Source organism: Hoplias malabaricus, chromosome 5, assembly GCF_029633855.1.
Source record: "Hoplias malabaricus isolate fHopMal1 chromosome 5, fHopMal1.hap1, whole genome shotgun sequence".
NCBI classification, from domain to species: domain Eukaryota; kingdom Metazoa; phylum Chordata; class Actinopteri; order Characiformes; family Erythrinidae; genus Hoplias; species Hoplias malabaricus.
Genome location: NC_089804.1, coordinates 24,974,759 through 24,995,439, shown reverse-complemented (window position 1 = coordinate 24,995,439; position 20,681 = coordinate 24,974,759). Strand labels below are relative to the sequence as shown.

At 41.5% G+C, this 20,681-nt stretch overlaps 2 protein-coding genes across 2 annotated transcripts; one reads left to right on the top strand and one right to left on the bottom strand.

The window, feature by feature from the left end:
- Positions 1-1,087: 1,087 nt before the first annotated feature.
- Positions 1,088-18,347, top strand: per3 (period circadian clock 3). The gene is made up of 23 exons (XM_066672241.1): positions 1,088-1,323; positions 4,918-5,459; positions 6,460-6,540; positions 6,883-7,040; positions 8,376-8,494; positions 8,706-8,907; positions 9,597-9,648; positions 9,896-10,038; positions 10,163-10,241; positions 10,392-10,498; positions 10,594-10,750; positions 11,191-11,299; positions 11,639-11,767; positions 12,096-12,204; positions 12,322-12,439; positions 12,540-12,676; positions 12,757-12,840; positions 12,970-13,230; positions 13,482-14,158; positions 14,429-14,627; positions 14,942-15,122; positions 15,575-15,725; positions 15,848-18,347. The coding sequence occupies exons 2-23, from the start codon at positions 5,092-5,094 to the stop codon at positions 15,980-15,982; spliced, it is 3,756 nt and encodes a 1,251-aa protein (XP_066528338.1). The 5' UTR covers positions 1,088-1,323; positions 4,918-5,091; the 3' UTR covers positions 15,983-18,347.
- A 327-nt stretch (positions 18,348-18,674) lies between these two features.
- uts2b (urotensin 2, beta) lies at positions 18,675-19,898 on the bottom strand. Its single transcript, XM_066670260.1, has 4 exons — positions 19,790-19,898; positions 19,453-19,563; positions 18,968-19,011; positions 18,675-18,785 (listed from the first exon to the last, which is right to left on the bottom strand). The coding sequence occupies exons 1-4, from the start codon at positions 19,896-19,898 to the stop codon at positions 18,675-18,677; spliced, it is 375 nt and encodes a 124-aa protein (XP_066526357.1).
- Positions 19,899-20,681: the final 783 nt, after the last annotated feature.

The window sequence follows — 20,681 nt, the reverse complement described above, 5'->3', positions numbered from 1 at the left end:
TTATTTAGTTTAAAATGTTTTAAATAAATAGGGGGGGGGGCTCAAAATGAGCAAGGGGCTAAATAAAGACAGCTATCCTGACTGCGTTTCACCAATCAATTGGGATCATGGAAATTATTTCAAGATGGTGATTGGCCAGAAAGTCATTTACAGTGTAATAATTTACACTTAAGTTACAGGCCCAAATCATGACAGGAAAACTCAAGGGTTCTAAGTAGTATTAGGTGGGTGAATTCAATGTTATGGCTGTATATTTTCTTGCATTACATTTTAGACACTTATTATATTTGCATGGGTTGGTTTATGCACTAGAAGATGTACCATGGGTGGAATTATTAGTGGTAAATGCCATGGTTCAGTATTTCTGCCCTCTATCTGCAATGTTTTTAAAGACCATCTCAAAATAATGTGGATTCAGACAGCCTGGGTTTCTTACATCATAAACCTAATGAACAAATCCAGTCAACTTGGGGTGGAGCTATTAAGCTGCAAACTGAAGCCTGGCGCTGGGCCTAAAGGCATGCTCATAGATCTGTGTGTACTGAATGAAGACAAATATAGAATCTAAGCCACTCCTAATGCATACATTTATTTTCTTTCTTGGAAATACTAACTTCTAAATGCTAAATAGGGCAATACATTTGAATCTTATCTGTCCTCACAAATACAGTTTGACTAGGGAGTGTCCAGCCTGTTCTCCAGGTTCATAATGTATGCACTGTGTTCTAATAAAGTGGTGGTCCTGGACGCGGTACACTCGGAGCTTCCTAACCATTTGGTCCGCTTCTTATTCCTTCTTGCCACATTTTGGGTGACGTCAGCGCCCGCCGTTGGCGTCTTTACGATCCGCGAGCCAGAAACGGGGCTAAAGGGGGCCGCGGCGCGTGGACCCGATCTGGCGCGAGCGGACTGTGTTGTTGCTGCGTTGTGTAACATGTACATACACGTGAGCCCGGCGCCAGTGGTGCTTGGCCCGCCCCATGACGCCGCCCACTCGCCCAGTCTGCACCAATCAGAAAGACGCTCGGAGGACGCGTCTGGCCAATGGGCGTGGGAGGGGCGTGGCTCTGCTCACGTTGCGAGAAATGCGTTGGAGCCGTCGGCCGGAGCGGCTCGTGGGATCTCCAGCCGAACAGGAGCAAAAAACTATATTTTGAAAGTAAACAACGACACTTTGCGAATAACGGCCGCTCGGATTGAGAAGGGCGACGGTCGCTGCACCGAATGCGTTTTTACGGGAGGTTAACGGTAAAACAGCGCAAAGGCGAGAGTCCAGAGCGAACAGTTGGCTGGTCTTTACATCCACCCGAGTCTGTTCTTCAGGTAAAACATATTTTAATGAAGCTAATGTTACTTTGACAAAAAAAGTCTATCGTCGCGTTCAGTCTGACGCTTTTTGCTCCTGGAACCTTCTGGAACTTATCCCACTCTGTCCATACATGCGCGCGCACTGCCCGATACAGCCATGCTAGCCAACGTTAGCTAACTCCTTCTGCTACAGCTTCTAGAAACTCTTATAGGTAGCTCTATAAACATGTCTTCTGAAAGCCCGCTTTACTCCGAGGTGCACTGGTGAACATATGGCAATGCTCTACTTTTCAGAAGTTGACCTGTTGGTGCCCCAATAGCTACAGCATCAATGCCACCTCCTAGAGTCTACACTCATTGTCCATTTTAGCAGCTCCACAGACCATATAAGTGATATTTGTAGTTCTACAGTTACAGACTGCAGTCCATCTGTTTTAGCTGCCTTTCACCCTGGTATTCGATTGTCAAGACCTCCAGGACCATCACAGAGTGGGTCAAATTTGGCTGGTGAATCATTCTCAGCGAGTGGATCTGAAGCAGCAGTGTTGCTGGAGACTTTAAACACGGTCCGCACCCACGGGGCACTTCTTTTTGGACAAACCAACCTTGAATATTCACCTTGTAGATGTAAACTTAGAGAGAGTAGTTCCTCTGTTGCTGCACAGGTTGTGTGGGTCGTCCTCTAGTCCTTCATCAAAGGACACAGGACGGTGTTAGCTGGATATTTTTTAATTTGGTCACTGCTTTCAGTCCAGTAGTGGCATCTGAGGGGTTTAAAAACTCCAGCAACACACTAACACCAACATCAGTGTCACTGCAGCGCTGAGAATGATCCACCACCCAAATCATACCTGCTCTGGGATTGCTGGATTCCTGGCCAATGAAGATGAGGCTGAAATAGGGCAAATACCGTGTGCAGACCAACAGCTGGATTGCAGTCTGTAACTGCAGAACTACAAAGCACCTATATAATAAGTGGAGATTATAAAACGGGACATGAGTGTGAAATAAGGATTTGGCTTTAATGTTTTGGTTGATGGGTTTACAGTGGTGTTGAGACAATCTGATGCAGTATTTTTAATATCTTTTATAGTGTGCTAGTATGTGGTTTGACATAGTGCAGAATTAACACAATGGGAAATGCTGTTGTTTAAATTGTAGCTTTTATTTATGTTTAATACAGAGACACACAACCTGAGAAACAAGACACTCAAAGTGTGAGACTTGACAGAGGTTTTACATATTAGTCTATATTAGCTTCAAACTCTCAGTGAACACTGAAACATGTTTTCTACCAACTGATGACACACAGGTTTCAAAGCAGTACGGTATGGCTATTATTACCAATTTACAGGTAAATTTAAAGTACTTATATGTAATTTCATAGGAAATTGCCTGGCCATATCCATCTGTCTCTTATTCTGCCTTGACCTCCTATAATTGGTCAGAAAATCTGAACCATACAAAACAGTGTTGTCACACTGCTCATGAAACAAACCTTGGTTCTGTTTGGTCCAGACCAAGACCACCAATTTTGGTCCAGAACATGGTACCTTTCGCACCTGATATTTTGATTTTGACCAAAGTGAAAATTCAGATGGGCTGGACCAAAAACATGTGTGCATTCTTATTTTAAACAGATTGTTATTTGATATTTTTGACACAAACTCTCTACTCGACTCAACACTCTTCTTTTGTTTTTCCACTGGCCAAATCTGGTACCTGGAACCGGGAAAGTTTTCAGTCTCAGCTCGCTCCGGGTTCCAACCGCAGAGCGCCGATTGTCCAGAGAGACATTTCTAATCACCTCAAAATGCAGAGCTCATTCAAATCCAGCACAAACCGCCACTTATAAAATCTCTTAAGTTACAGCAGCTTTCACATTTATTTTTTATCACACAGCATGAGTAAACTGTAATGGTACAGTGATCAAATTAGTCAGATGGACTTGGATGAACTTTGGAAAGCCCTTGTCACCTACTGCTGTCCACTTCTACATCAAAAATGCAACCAGAAACTCTGATTACACAAGGAGAAAGCCACACATTGATTCTAAGTGGAAAAACGAATTAGTTCTGTGGGCCCCAGCTCACATGAGATGGTCCAAAAACAGTAGGAATATGTGCTGTGGTCAGAGGAGTCCATGTTTCAGCTTGTTTATCGAAAAATGGAAAACTGTGAAAAGGACAGCTGGGATTCATACGGACTGCAGTGGAGACTGATCTTCCCTGTTCTAGAGTTAGATAAGCCACCTAGATAGTTTTTTACAGTCCTTCCTGGCAATCTATTATTCATGTTTTTTTATGATGGTCTTTTTACAATTGGAAAATGAGCAAAAGAGTAAACCAAGTCTTATCTGTAAACCTTTAGCTGATCTTATAAAGGGCATGTTTTGATTCAGGTTTAAAAACAAGCTACATTTTAATCAGTAAAGGATGGTGCTGTCAGGTATCCTGTGTTGTTTAGGAAGTTCATTTATTCATTATCTGTAAGCGCTTATCCAGTTCAGGGTTGCAGTGAGTCAAGAGCCTACCTGGTATCATTGGGCGCAAGGCAGGAATACACCTTAGAGGGGGCGCCTGTCCCTCACAGGGCAGCACACACTTTTGAGTCATCAATCCACATACCATCATGTGTTTGTGGACCATTGGAGGAAACCTGAGCACCCACGTAGACCCGAACACACCAAACTCCTCACAGACAGTCACCCGGAGCAGGTCCCTGGAGCTGTGTGACCGCGACACTACCTGCTGCACCATCGTGCCTCCTCTGTTTAGGATGTTTTAAGAGCAACTTAGTTTTACCTGCTCTTTGTATGCTCTAAAACCTTTAGGTGATTAATGCAATGTTTGGTGTATGCTAAAATTGACTTTCTTTAAGTAACTAACTCACCCTTCTGTTGCAGCCTATTTCAGGGCTTGCTCAAGACTCACTAGTATGAGTTACCGTGTGACATAGTCACCGTTAAAGTCACCGTGTGACTTTAACATAGCCTTGGGTTTGTACCTGCAGTTCCTACAGAGAACAGGATTTAGCGTTGTGTTTAATATCCCACCAAAATACATTTAGATTAAAGTAATGCCATCTTTAGCCATTTTACATTATTGATTTATTAGTGTTTTTTTTATGTTTCACTTGTTCCACAATAAATAGCCATTTAAGTATAATATTATTATTTTGTGTAAGATTTGTAGCCAGAGTGGACATTCGTGGTGTAAGAGCCTTGCTTCCACTGACTTTCTCTCACCTCCCTGAATAGAGAAAGCCTGTTATGTAACAAGACTGTGATGACTCTGACTGTTTCCCAGCTCATGGACGACCTGCCAGGCTGTGAAAATGATACAGCGGGTTCTACTGTCAGCCTCAGCACTGTGTTGAGTTGTTATTATGAATCATAACTTCATCTGTTTTGTTTTAGCAAAAGCTGAGTAAGTTGTAGTGTTGGTGGAAAGAATGTGCATTAGGGGAAAAAGCATGTTTTGTTTCATGTTGGTTTGACTTTCCATAGGTAGAAGCCACATTTAATCATACTTGTGGTAGCAGGACTGGATATTCCTTAGGCAGTGTTTCCACAGCAGGATTTTTAATAATAGTTTCTCCTTCTTACAGGCTCCTCAGGACTCAAGCTTCAATGAGAGATTATCAGTAGACAGTAAGCAGTGTCCCAGCGTCAGTTACTGATGGATTTCTTCATAGAAGAACACTGGTGACTGGTGTAGCAGAAAAGCATATTCAAACAGTGACTGAACGACAGTTCGGGGAAGCAGAGTGGGGGGGTGGGGTATGCCGAGTGGTGAAAGCGGTCAGGATGGAGAAGAGAACGTCTCTCCTCCAAGGAGAGGATCTCAGGAGGACCAGGCCGGCAGCGAAGCAGAGCCAGAGGTTAGTGGAAGCAGATCTGGTTCGGGACCACATTCAGGATCAGGCCTAGGAGAGGATGAGGAGTCGGAGGAGCGGGCAGAGCAGAGCTCAGCAGTGTGTGAGGAGAGCGGTGGAGAACCGTCTGGAGGAGAACAGGGGCAGGAGGATGTGGAGATGAACAGTGGTCACGACTCCAGCAGTGGAAACGACAGCAGAGGCGGTTCATGTCGTCATTTGTCCTCAGCCAATCAAAGCCCAGGAAGCACCACAGAATCAGGCAGCACCAAGAGGTAAACAACACTGTGGTTATATGAGTATATACACATTCAAATATATGTAACTTACTTTGATATTTGTTTTAATTGAATACTTAAATAAAATGTCCAATTTGGGATGAAGAAAATGAAAAGTTGTATGTGTTTGTTGTATTTTCTCACTCATTTTAAATATCCATGAGAGTTAATGAAGAGACACTTAGAGAACAATAATAATAAAATAAGAACAGATCCTAACACTTATAATCCACAGAGTAATCTATTAGACTAGTGCTAGCACAAAACATTTGCAGCAAACTGGTCGCATTTTTGTTTCAGTTAACCAGAGTATCTGATAACATGCCAAGTATTAAATTTAATTGACTTTATAAATACTATGTAGAATCACTGAGAATACGAGAGTTGATAGTTTAAACAAAATGGCCACATCAAAGTGAATTCATACACTAAGTCCTCTAAGTACATACCTGTTTAAATGAGATGTTCATGAGATAATTGTTACCATCTCATCTATGATGAAAAGCAAAGAGCCTCTACCCAGACGTCACTAGATTGGTTTTTAGGATGATAGCTAAACACAAATCTTGTCCTCAAAATCAAGTGTTACATTTTACCCTCTGTCTCCTGTTGCCGATGCCCAACATCCATATTTTACAACTACCTCCTCCTTCTACTTCTGTCAGTAACTCATTTTGCCCGGCCATTTAAAGCCAGTTCAGTGTGTATTACAGTACCATGCGGTATGCAGTAGGCTAACTACAGTGCTAAGTGCCTAGGCTAGCTGTGTTGAGTTTGAGAAGAAATGTAACTTGCTAACAAGCTCTTGCGTCAGAACTGTACATTGTACAGTGTATAATGTTCAAGTAGAGTTTAGTACAGACACCCAGGGAGGCCATGAAATACTTATAATACTACTACTACTGGCAATAATAATAATAATAATAATAAAAGACTTTTTCTCTGTATATTCATAGTTTAGGGTTTCCGTTTACATTTTATTTCTGTCTTTGCTAAGCTTGAAGTCTGCAACAGGCTCATCATCCAGCAGCCTCCACAGCGCAGGCTCTGCCCAGAGCAGGCATCACACAGGATGCAGGTTAAAACAAACACACACACACATGCACACACACACACAAATAACTATAGCTGAAGGCTGTTGCTCTGGATACTTTGTTAGGTCCCTTACACATTGCTTTTGTATGTCAAGAGCAAATATTAACTGAGTGTTGGATCATACATTTCTAACAAAGCATGCAGAGTCACAAATGGATTACAGTCAGCAATTGTACAACTCCAAAGTGCACCCTATTTTCATTAGTGCTGAAAGTGTACTTCATATATAAAAACCTCAATTCCTCAAGTGTTTGTGTTAATTTCCACAGCGTTACAGTAGTTGTCACAAATCGTGTATAAAAATCCTTGTAAATTTCTGTTGCAGCGAACAAACGGATCAAGAGCGGGGGCACGCCCACCGGGAGATGATGCAGACGTTACAGGAAATGAAGAAAAGACTACCATCTGAGAAGAGGATCCACAGCAAGCCCAGCACAGTGGAGGCCCTCCATTACGCTCTCAACTGTGTCAAACAAGTTCAAGGTACATATGTCAGAAGAGGTGTTCAGAGTTTAACTGTGGTTGATCTTAGTGGTGTTATGGTTCTGTTTAAGTTTAAAATTCTGTTCTGTTTAAGTAAATAATTTAAAATATTGAATATAAAAGTATTTAAGCATTCACCACATTATGAATACTTCTTTAGTGGTGGCATTAAGATCTCCTCATTCTGCCTCAGAAAAAGTATTAGCACTGTTATGGTACTGGAGACTGTGGTCTAATAAGATAATGAACTCTGGAGTAAACAACGGGAGTGATATGTATTTCCACTTGTGACCAACAAACACATGCTCAAGTCAAGCTATGCAACGCCCCAAAATAGACACACTGAGAAACAAAAAAAGCAGCGTCCTTGCAAGAGTGTCCGTCCACTTTAGGATGACGTCAGCATTTGGCTCCTAACTCTCTTGTAGAGCAGAGACATTGATTATGTAACAGTCTGAGTGCTGGGGCTGCTGGAAGGGAGGGTGCGGACTCTCACAAATGGAAACTTTATTTTAAATGTCAGCCTGCAGTCCTCTGTTCAAATTAATGCAAGTGACCTTAATACATCCTGATATCACTTTTATTAATTTATCGCTTTTCTGCTGGTGCAGCCTCATGGAAATCCTAAATGATTATTTATGGAATATCATGTTTGTGTTGGTGAAGGTAAAGTCCTAATTTAGCTGATAGCTTGCCCAAGAGATTGTGTGATTACATTCAGGATGAGCTGATTATATGATTTTCTGTAGCCTTCTGAGTCGAAGAGTCACAAAAAAACAAAACAAACAATATAACTCCTACACATGCAAACATTTGGGTACCCCTGGTTAATTTACAAGTCCTGTAAATGTTCAAAATATAACCTCCACACATTTCTAAACAAAACCCACATAGGACTTGATTTGTCAGTCTTTTTTATGCTGTGGATGTGTTACGGCTAACTACCTGTGCACTGGAGGACTGTTAGCCTAACAACGATATCCTGTTTGAATAACACCATGGCTACAATTGCCTAGAAATAAATGTCCAGTGTCAAATCATGAATGTGTCTGTGAATTTGTGCTGTATTGGATCATTTGGAAGTTATGTTTATAACAGATTTTAGAGCTCTGAATTAAACTCATAAAGCAGCCGTTGTATTTCTCAAGTCAGGCTTATGCTATAAACCTTCTGGAGTTATGTAACAGTGTTGTCTTGTGTTGTATATCTGGCATTTGTCATTTTAAGCCATCTGTTCTTAGTCATTGTGGCAAGCAGTCATTCATCGTAACTTGCTGCTGTATGAACATTGACCCGAGCTTACACGTTTTCTTTATTCTGTGGCGCCACCTGTAGCGAACAGTGAGTACTACAAGTTGTTGATGTGCAACGGATTAGAGGAGAGGAAAGACGCTACAGTCTGCACTCAGGTGCAGTTGGAGAGCATCACGTCAGAGCACAACCTCAAAAATACAGTAAGAACATTCTAGTTCTCTTAGAATATCTAGTATTTTCTGTTTATAACTTTTAATATGATTAGATATGGATACAGGCATCTAAGATCTAAGGCACCTAGCAACAAACAACTTAATAAAATCATTTAAAATGTATTATCCATACATTGTAAAAACAAAATCATTAATGGATGCACTGTGTTTGTTTTTTTATTGTTTGCTCTTTGTTCAGGACACATTTGTCATTGTGTTCTCATTGGCCACTGGTCGGGTGGTCTATGCCTCAGAGCAGGCAGCCAGCATCCTCAACTGCAAGCGCAAGTTCCTGGACTCGGCTAAGTTTGTAGAGCTGCTGTTCCACCAGGATGTAAATGTGTTCTACTCTCACACAGCGCAGCCACATCTGCCTCCCTGGAATGTAGGCACCGACAGTGGTAAGTCCTTGTTTGGCTAAAGGATTTTTGTTAATATCTTTTGATATATTGCTATTTGTAGTAGCATTTTGGAAACCAAAGACATGGTACCAGATAGAATTCACAATTATAAGCTTGGATTCATTATTTATTTATTTATTCACTGTAACAAGCAGAGAATTTACAAAATTACATTTTGCAGGTTCTAAACTTTAATTAAATGCCACATTTCACTGTGTAAGTAGAAGAGGAGCTCCTTGGATTTGATGGAGAGTTGTTGATTTGTTCCTCAGATCATTCTTTGTTGCCATGATTTCTTCATACTGACAAAAAATGCAGAACACGACTGATTGTAAATTCAATACCCTTTTGTGTTAAATAAGAAAACTCCCGTATAAAGGACGGTGATTCCAGTTTAAAACACAAACTGTAAGAGAATGAAGACACTGTGTCCTAACAGGTTTCCCCCATCCCTCACAGTTTGGGTCTAAAATTGGATCACCGTCTGTTGTATGGGTGATTCCTTACTTTTCTGTATCGTTACTTTTGAGACGTCCTGTATAATGACAATTAAAAAGTATAGCTAATAGAATGTCGTTATATTTGACAAACGTTTTGACAAAGTTTTTTGCTAAAATGTTTCCTTCCTTTTAAAAAGGATGCTGTTTAACAATACCCCCAACTAATGTATCTGTTTCTACCCTTTCCAGCTGCAGTACTGTTTGAATGTGCCCAGGTGAAGTCATTCTTCTGTAGAATCAGGTCAGTTTTGACTGATACATTTATAATCTATGCTCCTAACAAATAATATGCCTCGACCCAATCCATGTTCATGAATGCTTTGAGTAGCCATTGCAAAATTACATGTTTTTTGTGACTGCTACTGCAGCAGATTGATGGTGGGTGGTCGTTTATATTAAATAACAGCAAATCCTGAAAGTGGATATCAGCATAGGACAGTTATACAAATCATAACTGGAATTCAACTTTGAACCCTGTGTGTACACAGAGGTGGAAAGGATCGCGATGGAGAGATGCGCTACAACCCGTTCCGAATCACTCCGTACCTACTAAAGGTGCAGGGTGTGGGTAGAGAGGAAGAACAGCCTTGCTGCTTAGCTCTTGTTGAACGCATCATCTCTGGATACGAGGGTATGGCTCATATAGACTTTTAGTGCATCCCACTTGTCCCAATGTCTTGAAGGTGGAGACAACTAGCTTAAGTGTAACTTTAAGGTTGTTTAATAGCTAAAATATTTTTTTTATTGCTCTTCAGCTCCACGTATACCAACGGACAAGCGCATCTTCACTACCACCCACTCCCCGGGCTGTGTTTTTTTAGAAGTAGATGACCGGTAAGTGCTTCTAATAAAATACATGTTATTATGTTGACAAAAAGTAATGACCTTGCCAGTACTAATGCCACAGATGACTGTCAAATGCACATCAGCCCTTCTGAAATTGACACTGAATTTTAAAGTGTGTGTGTGTGTGTCTCATTGCAGTGCTGTGCCTTTGCTTGGCTACCTACCTCAGGACCTAATAGGCACATCACTGCTCACCTGCCTCCACCCTGAGGACCGCATGTTCATGTTGGCCATGCATCGCAAAAGTATATACACTTAAATCTTATTTAACTCGGTTCCTTCTTGCTGTAGGACAACAAATGACCTGTTGGATGAACTTGCTCTTTTCTTTTCTGTGCAGTTCTTAAATATGCAGGTCAGCCTCCTTTTGAGCACTCTCCTGTTCGTTTCCGCTGCCAGAATGGAGACTATGTCACTTTAGACACCAGTTGGTCCAGCTTCGTTAACCCCTGGAGCCGAAAGGTGGCCTTCATTATTGGGAGGCACAAAGTCCGCACGTAAGCAGCAAAATACATTAATTCATTAATTCATTCATTATCTGTAACCGCTTATCCAGTTCAGGGTCGCAGTCAGCAAAATACAACAACATAGAAAACAAAGAAAAAAGATATGTGCATCACTCAAGAGCACAAAAATCATAATCTCAAAAATGATATTGCATTCTTACAATTTATGGGAAAAAATCAGAGCTAACAACAGCTTTTTCTGGTCACTGAAAGAAGAGGAAAAAAGACTTGGCAAATAATGAATCAATAAGTTAAAATGGGAAATATATAAATGCTCTATTTGCAATAAGTCTTGGATAAACCACTTTATTAATAAAGAGATGTCTAGGTGTTAATTTGAGTATAAATTCTTACTACCTTTTACTGTGGTGTGGTGCGTGTATAAAAAAAAAAAGGAATAAGCAAATGATTGGTTGTAAATGTATCTACAGGGGACCTCTGAATGAGGATGTATTTGCTGCATGGAACAAGGCAGAGCTTCCAGTCATGCATGAGGATGTGAAGGAATTGCAGGCCATGATCTACAAGCTCTTCCTGCAGGTCAGATTTTCTTAATAGGGATGTAATTGAACTAGTAAATGAGAGGAACTATTTAACTGTAGAACTGTTTTTTTTTTTTTAACTTCTCCTGTTTTCTTTCTCATTATTTCTTATTGTTAACTAGAAGAGAATAAATTAGTATTATAATATTAAATTAGTTCTCCCAAAAAAGAAAATTTAAGACCAAAATAACAAAATTAAGTTTCTTTATTAGCTTAAACACTGACATCCTGTTAATTCAGCAGTTCTTCAAAAGTCTGTAAAGATAACTTATTTACCAAGCTTTGTTAAATTTAAATACTAAGACATACATTGCCTACTTGTTACTCTATCCCTTAGCCGGTTCACAACAATGGCTCGAGTGGCTATGGCAGCTTGGGAAGTAATGGCTCCCACGAACACTACATCAGTGTGGCCTCCTCCAGCGACAGCAATGGAAATCTATGGGAGGATTCACACAGAGAACCGGTGAGCAACTTAATAATACCATGAAATTCACTTGGAATGTGTCTAAAAATGTTTAGATCCTGTAGATCCGTTTTTGTATATTTGTACACCTGAGAGTTTGCTTTTAAATATTAATCTGTTTAGTGAATGTGTTTTGGTAAAAGCATATACTTAATTAGTGCAGTACAAAGTAACTAGTTTGAAATATGTTTTGATACGTAATCAATATGTTTTGAGTTGTTTAGAGAGCTTAAGGAAGGTTTGCTTCCTTAAAATGCAGATTTCTCACCATTTATCGTGCCTGTAGTGTTCTGCCCATGGTGAGTTGCTGTGTTTGTGTTGTTTATAGGTCACACTCCAGCAGATATGTGCTAATGTTAATAAGGTAAAGAGAGGCGGCCAAAAAGCCTACCTGGATTCTCGGAGAAAACTGACACCTGTTGGAAAAATCAGTAAAGGTAGAATAAAATAACTGAACAGATAAGCACATGCTGTGCATTTATACAGTGTACACATTTTTTTGCTTTGTATCTATCTCTGTGTGGGTCTTCTAATCATTCTTCTGTGTGATGCAGTTCCACTTTGTCAAGGTGCCCAAGTGCAGGGTCTCCACGGGTCTCTGGATGATTCACATAGAAAGCAGCCACACATACCCTCCTACCAGCAGATCAACTGTGTTGACAGTATTATCAGGTATGTAATCCACTATCTGCAAGTAATTTGCCACAACCATTTTTAAACCCCAAAAACAACATTGTACTGTTAGCTAATGAGCTAATCTTGCTTTCTGCAGGTATTTAGAGAGCTGCAGTGGTCCTGCTTTGAAACGGAAGAGTGAAACTCTATCCATTGCTACCTCATCCTCTTCCTCCACTTCAGAGGAAGACAAACCCCCTCCAGCACCACTTGAGCATGTAGCCAATCCTGACGGTAAGGTGCTTTATTTAGACCAGAAGATTGTTTATCTTCTATATCAAAAGTACGCTCATCCTCAGTTATACCCCCTCTAGGCCCGACTCTGGAGGCCATGAGCGTTGTGTCCAGCCAGTGCAGTTACAGCAGCACCATTGTACATGTTCCGCAGCCAGAGTCGGGTAAGTGGTCACAAACATGCTAAGACACATATGCTGTCAGTTGTGTATACAGATGTATAAAAATTTTTCCAGCATGTGACATAGATATTTTGCACTAAAATTATACATAATATTTTTCTACTCCAAAAGAAGTGACTGCTTTAGAGGATGCACCAATGGGCAGTGAACCAGCTGACCCAGCCCCAGCCCTTGTCCGGCCAGCCCTTAGCACCTCAGCTGCTGCCCAGGAAGAGTTCCATATGGTTGGGCTCACCAAGGAGGTGCTGTCAGCACACACCCAGAAAGAAGAGCAGGAGTATGTGGATCGTTTTAAACATCGAATCTTGGAGAGCCCCTATAGTTCCTACCTACAACAGGACAATGGTAGCATGGCCCACTCCAACCACAAAGGTGAGTGCTTAAAGTTTTCATCATAGGCTGCATTTGAACTGGACTACTCACTTACAACTTGCAGTTATGCCTTTTTTTGAGAGCCCTACTGAGAGAGCAATTAACACTGAAAGAGTAGAAAATTACTCAACTCTGCCATAACCCTCTCTTCATTTTCTTTCCAAGTATTTGAGTGCGAGGTGTTGTCAGTGACTGAGAAAGTTTGTAGACTAAACCCACACAATTCTTTTTGGGTTTCTTTCTGAATGCAGGGGGCTGGAACACATCCCACTCGGGCAAACCTAAACCCAAGCGTCCAAAGCCTCAGGGCTCATCTGACAGTGACGCCTCACGACCAGGAATGTGCCCACCACTTTGTTCTCCTGTTCCCAACAACTCCTCATCCGACTCTTCCAAGCCCAATTTCATTTCGCCCATGCTGATGCCTATACAGCCTCCCTACTACCCCATGGCACCTCCACCAGGTACGGAGCAGCCCCCAGGCCCAGTTCCCATGATGTTGCAGCCGGAGCAAATGCAGCCCATGCAGCCGCTTGTCCAGGTCATGAACCCTTTCATGACACCTCTTGTGGCAGTCATCCTCCCCTACCCCAACTACGCTATTTACCCTCAGGGTGTACCAGTGGTACAGGGTGTGGGACCAACTCCTGCCTTCCCCCAACCACATTGTACTCCCATGGTCGAGACCCCTCCTCAGGTGGTACCCAATGGGATGCCTCCAGCCTGTGACACTATAATGGGTTCCCCAGTTTTGTCTCCATGGCAAGTGGAAGATCTTGATTCTGCGCAACCCACAGCCCTCTTTTCCAGCTCAAGATCCAGCAGTCCACTTCAACTCAACCTGCTGCAGGAGGAGCTGCCCAAGCCGACTGAGCCACAAAGCAGCACCGGCCGACCTGAGAGCCTGCACGAGGCGCTCGACAAAGGGGTATGTCACTTACTTCCACACCATGAAAACAACGTACCTATTGTTTTAAGGGTTCATATCAGCTGGAAACAAGACGCTAAAGGACTGTGACCATGTTTCAAAACATACTATTTACACTGAGTCATCACTGTCCATATATGGAGGTGGAGTGTACATAGAACTGCTTACAATTGCATATAGGCTTATTGTAAAAAATACAGGTAAAGAGAATTTGTGGAAAGAATTGTGAAAAACTTAGACTGAACAGGGAAGGTGTTTCTGTTTTTGAAGGAGGATGCTCCCAGTGAGTCTGGTAACCTGGATGCTCAGTCCACTTCCAGTGTAATGCTGGACCTGCTGCTGCATGAGGATGCACGCTCAGGCACTGGATCCAACGCCTCAGGAAGTGGATCTGGAGAATCTGGAGGGTCTCTGGGTTCTGGCTCAGGCTCAGGCTCAGGTTCAAATGGCACTTCCACCAGCCACACTGGTAAAAATCAGCATTTAGCACTAGGCCTAATACAATGAACATGCAGTTGGGACCGAGTATAATTCTACTACTTTTCCCTTACCCAGATATATTCACTTAGCACGTTGGGTTTGATGTTTGCTACAATAGTTTTATACTGCAACTATGAGGCTAATGTAGCAAGAAAATATTGGAAGGCCACCCTTGCCCATGGGTATAACAGATACTGCATTATCCCATGTTTGCCTCAGTGCTAATGTGCCATGCTCATTTTATTCTCCTTGATGAGTGAATAGTGAAATCACTGAATCAAATTATTATTTATTTTCATACAGGCAGCAGCAACAGCAGCAAATACTTTGCCAGTAACGACTCATCGGACACTTCAACAAAGGCCCGCAAGAGTCAAGAGGCGAAAGAGTGCACCACCTTCGACAAGTGTGTGGAAAACTCCCTCTGGACCATGATCCAACACACTCCAGAACCAGTCATGATGACCTATCAGATCCATCCCAGGTACCGAATCTCAGACAGCCCCGGAAGGGCTTTCTCCTCTTCTGGGTTGCCCTCTCAAACCTCTAAAAAAAAATGAGAGGAACATTACTGTCTGGGCCATCTCTGTCCACAGGAGAAAGAATTAGCGCTGCAAGTCACACTCGCCGAGGTAGTTCTCTCCAAGCTAGTTGTCTCATTGCACTGTCCACCCTGTTACCCTGAGGTAGGTGATTCCAGGTGATGGCTTACAATGAGACCACAACTCCTCAGCTGGCTGAGGTGACAAGATGTTGTACGATTAAAGTATGTGGATGGAGAAATACTCCCAAAGCTCACGTTGTCTTCTATTCTGAGCCTGTAATTTGAAATTGGACTGTCACCAGCATGTTTGTATATTGTAGTGCAAATAGACTGTGTGTGAGACCATATGTGTGACCATGGGTTTTATTTTGTCTGTGTTTCTCGCTGTGCAGGGACCAGACACAAGTCCTGAAAGAGGACAGAGAGAAGCTGATGCTTTTGCAGCCCATGCAGCCTTGGTTCACTCAGGAGCAGAAGGAGGAGCTAGCCGAAGTGCATTCCTGGATCCATCGACGTACTGTTCCAGAGGAGATCAACACACAGGTATTTGCTTCTTTCTGTATTTTAGTTGATGTGTCAGGCTTATGCATGTATAGTGTAGCTTTTATAAATGGTAGTATATATGTATGTACTGAGTGAGTAAATACATCTGCTCTTTATTTCAGGGTTGCATTAGCTGTAACACCCCTGGAATGGAGGAAAGTGATGTGGCCACTGACTCTCCAAACCTGCCCACCCCAGACAGTTCGTTCCCTCAGGACTGCCCCACAGAGCACACCAGTCCCAACTCTGACACCTGACACCCCTCACTCCAGCATATAACATTTGCATAGCCGACTAAGCCCTGCCGCTCCGTGACTCGGACTTTCGTCTCATGTCCTACACTTGCGTTCATCCGGTTGGAAAGGAGTAGAATGGAGGCGGAGTTTGTGTTTCTGTGCCACTAGAGGCATGCAGTCATGATATGGGGAGTGACCTCACTACTGGGACCTTACAAAACAAGGCCCATTCCACACAACTGTAGAGGAGAGGGATTTATTTATCCACTAGCTTCTCGTTGATTGTTCCAATGATGGACCCACAACTGTGAAGATGTATTTATGTCAGTATGCTTGAATGACTTTTATCTGATTCTTATTTTTGTATTATTTTGGTTCTAGTTAGTTCTGATACCTCCAGCTGAACAGAGGGTTAATCTGCGTCCTCTGGGATGTGTTTTGAGTGTTACAGCATTCATGATAGCTATAGGCATACGTTAATTTGTTTTGCTCTCTGATCACATGCTTAAGGCATGTGTATGGAAGTGAAAAGACTGTGGCTCCTCCATCCAGCTCCATTTTGTTTTATACTCCCTGCATATTCAACAGGACAAATGGTTCCGCCAGCGAGGAGCATCTCAATCCCCACCCCCCAAGGAGTCTGATGAAGTGAAGAATGCACTGTATATTGCTGCTTTAATCTGTGATTATTTCTAGTGTTCTGCCTCAATCCCAAAAGCTGGAATCCTCAGTTAGGTTTATGTCTGTTCATAAAAGATCTGTTGTGTCTCATCTATAGTTCGGATAACCACTGGCCTCAGTCCTGCACACTTACCCTCGTGTTGCGTGTGTTGTCCTCTGACTCAGGAGGGAATATGATTTCAGACCACATATGAATATGAATTCAGGCACAAGAGGGGCCTTAAGTTGCTGCATTTGAAGTACAAGCTCACGTCCCCCTTTTCTGTGTGTTTTCTCTTTTGTTATAAGCAGATTGGGTCTGGCATTATCCCTCAAATTGGGAGACATTTTAACTGCATTGACTTATTCCGGCCAGTCAGCAAATTATGCTCAGGTATGAAGGTGGTTCATTGGATGACAAATAATAAAGAGCATGAAGAAACCAGAAAAATGGCCTTATGTACTAATTGTATCAGGGGAAAATGCCAGACAGTCTGTGAAACAGCACAAGGTGAATGTTTGAATATAATTTATGCCAAGCTAAGCTTTATTTTAAATGTGTAGTTGGTCACAGTGGGCTTACACGCAAAATGATTTTTTTTCCATTATTTTTGATATTGCTAGTGTAGTTCAATTCTTTTAATCATCTTTATTCTAATTAGAAAGTCCTTCGCTCTTTCATGTCTTGTCCAAAAACAGTCCAAAATATTTTGAGCATTCCTTCTTCAATGCCTGTGTAATATACCAGTCCATCACATTTTTGGCCTCATGCTGTAGTCAAGTGCAGTTCTGTAATAGAATTTTTAAAGCATTCTTTTTTTCTTATTTATTTGAATATTACCCAGTTTAGATCAACAATAATTTATAACATACTTCCTTCATATCGCATGATGACACCTTACCAAACTGCAGCAGAAAGTGCAGCACTAGAATTACCCTCCACTGACTTTACATGGGCACAAACGAACCAGCATTAGACCTCAACTGTTTTCCTTTTCACCAGTCTAGTGGGGTTTTTTTTCTCCTCGTGGACACCTGACATATTTAACAGAGTGGAGACTTTCCACAAAAGGTACCATTAGCATTTATGCTTTTGGTTCTTCTTAAGAATGGTGCTTCAGATCAGTGGCATTGTGTCCCCATTCATTTACAGTTGACAAAAGGTCGAACACAAGAGTTGCTGAAATGCCACAGCAAAATTCCCTATCTTTATTGAACTCAGTCTTTTTTTTTTTCATTTATTTATTGAAATGTTATGCCCAAAAAGGCAACGCTTGTTTCTCTGTGGACAATTGTCTTCTCCTTGTGAGTCTGTTTTCTGTGGATGTTTTACATTTTATTCCAAGTTGGCGTTCAATTAGTGTTTCCTTGGTTCATAGTCATGTTGAGGCGTTCCAATTGTACAACCCCAGTGTTGAAATCGTGAGGCGGGGCCAGAATATTGAAGAACACACGATATCAATGTTGGAAAAAAAAAATGCACAAACTGCTGTTTTCTACAGTTTTGTGACTGGACACAAGAATTGTTTTTTTTTTTTTTTTGTACAGTTTTTAGCCGTTATAAATGTGTATAAAAGCACTATGTATTTTACAGAAAATGGGGATAAGGAAAAAGGAAAAAAAAAGAAGAAAAAGCCATTTTTGTCTTGAATTCAGGGAAGTATTTTGTGACACCTTGGAAAAAATTATAAATAAAAGACCACAGTGACATGGAATTTCCTTAGTAATTTTTTTCTAAATGAATTATCAGGCAGTATTTCAGGAAAGTTTAAATGAGTTAACACTTTTTATACATTAAAAACAAGACAATCATGATGACAAACTTCATATTTATTCTATTTACACCAGTAAAGAAGGAGGTGTACAATATAAATGGTCATTTAAATCATTTGAAGTCTATCTATGCACATTCTCTTTGTGTCTTTCTATGTCAGGTGCTATCAGATTAACTTCAAGGTGTTATTGTTTTTTGCATCTGTCATTTTGCAAAGCATGAGAGTGGCATGTGCACGGTTATGGCCAGTGTGTGTGTGTGTGTGGTTCTTTTTCTTTTTCAGACACAGTACTTCCAAAAGCAGTCTGAGTTGCTTCCTCTCTTTTGATACTGCTTCCTGCCACCCATGAATTGGCTCAGTGGGTTCAGCAAAGGATTCTCCATCAGGACCTGCAAGACCATACAAGGCATAGACAGGTAAGTGGACACTGTGATATCAGTTATACAGACCCTGATGATTTCCTCATAGACCGACATTGTGATTGCGATGGTAAGGTTCAATGCTGGAAATTATAACAATCATAAAATATGATTCGTACATAAATTCTAGACTGACTGATGTTTTCACGTACCTCTTTCACCACACGGCCAGGGACAAAGCTGGCTGTTCTAAGACCTGATACAGGAAAAAATAGACGTTAAAGAAAAGGCCTTAATCTGCAGTTAGTTCAAACTTTTTATGGAAGATGCCCAGATGAATCAAAACATTATGGCTACTTCTTTGTTCCTACATTCACCGTCAATACATTGTAGTTCTACAATTACAGGCTGGAGTCCATTTGTTGCTGTGCATACATTTTACCCCCCACAGTACCACGACAGAGCAGGTATGATTTGAGTGATGCCTCATTCTCAGCGCTGCATTGACATGGCTGTAGTGAGGGAGTTAGTGCGTGTAGCGTTGGTGTGAGTGGTGAGAGGGCAAATAAAATATGCACAGCAACAGATAGAGTACAGTCTGTAACTGTGGAACTACAAAGTGCTCTTGAATGGTCAGCTGAGCTGAGGATAAGCTACAACTATCTAGTCATAATACAATTATAATCATTGTGTTGACCTTCTCTGTTGATGTCTCTTGTGAGGAGTGCAGAATAGCCTTGAGACAGATACGGCTGGTGAGAATAGGACAGTTCCTCTGGACTGACCAGCTGGTCTTCTTCTAAAGACACTGAATTAACAGCACAATAGCACAGGAAGAGAGAGTGGATGGACAGATTAATGGAAGGAGAATGGACAGGGGTTTGTAGAGGATGAAGCTATAGGTGAATGGACAGATTAATGATTGGTTCTTTTGGTCATTTTTGTTTTATGAACTACGGTACATTTATATTATTTTCCAAGAAGTTCAACTTCTGATCAATTCATGTTGTATTAAATATTCATGCAGAACTCACCAGGCCCTGTGTAGGACATGATATCAGCGGAGTGTGTGATGGGATGTCCTAGTAGAGGCTCCAGTGCTGTGAGTAGTAGAGCACAAGACAGCAGCAGTTTACACAGCATCACTTCAGCTGGAGGTGGACAGTATCAGTTGAGCAGAAGCAGGCCTTAGTTAAAGGTCCCCTTGTGTTTCTACCCTGCCTTTATATACCCCTCTCTCCATGGGATGTCAAAGCACCTGTCCAGCCCTAATATCACCCCATCACCCACACTCTCCACTCATTCACCTTTCCCACTTTTCTGGATCTTTCAGAAGACACTTGTAAATCCTGACGCTTTAATAAATGGATCAATAAAAGCAGGGCGTCTGTCCAGACTCTGCATTTTTACCACTCTGCCGTGTAATTGAGCCTCCTTCATAAATCCAGGGACGCAGGTGTGAGTGAGCAGTTCGTATCAGTTTGAGATGCATGGCCCAACGGTTCGACAAACTGCCCACTTCATTAATTCCCTTAAGAGGCTCCTACGGTTTTACACCTCGAAGCCCTGGCTTTTTGTTTTTTGTAGTTTTGTGACAAAACCTTATAAGGGTTCCTGACGCACAATGAGTTTAATATTTTTGATGACGTATACTTTGAATCTGTTATGGGTGTGTGTTGCTCCTGCCGCAGTAAAGCAAACGCAGTGGTACAAGTAAACAGTTTATTCATATGATTCGAATCCCTGGAATCATTGTTATATTAATAACTCATTTTATTTACTTTAATAAAACAAGGTTGAATTCGAACACTGATCTGATCGAGATCTGATGACATTTGCCCTGTTTTGGGTGCCCACTTGACACCCAAAGCAAAAATGGCTTAATTTTAATAATAATAATCATCATCATCTCAGTGATAATGCGAA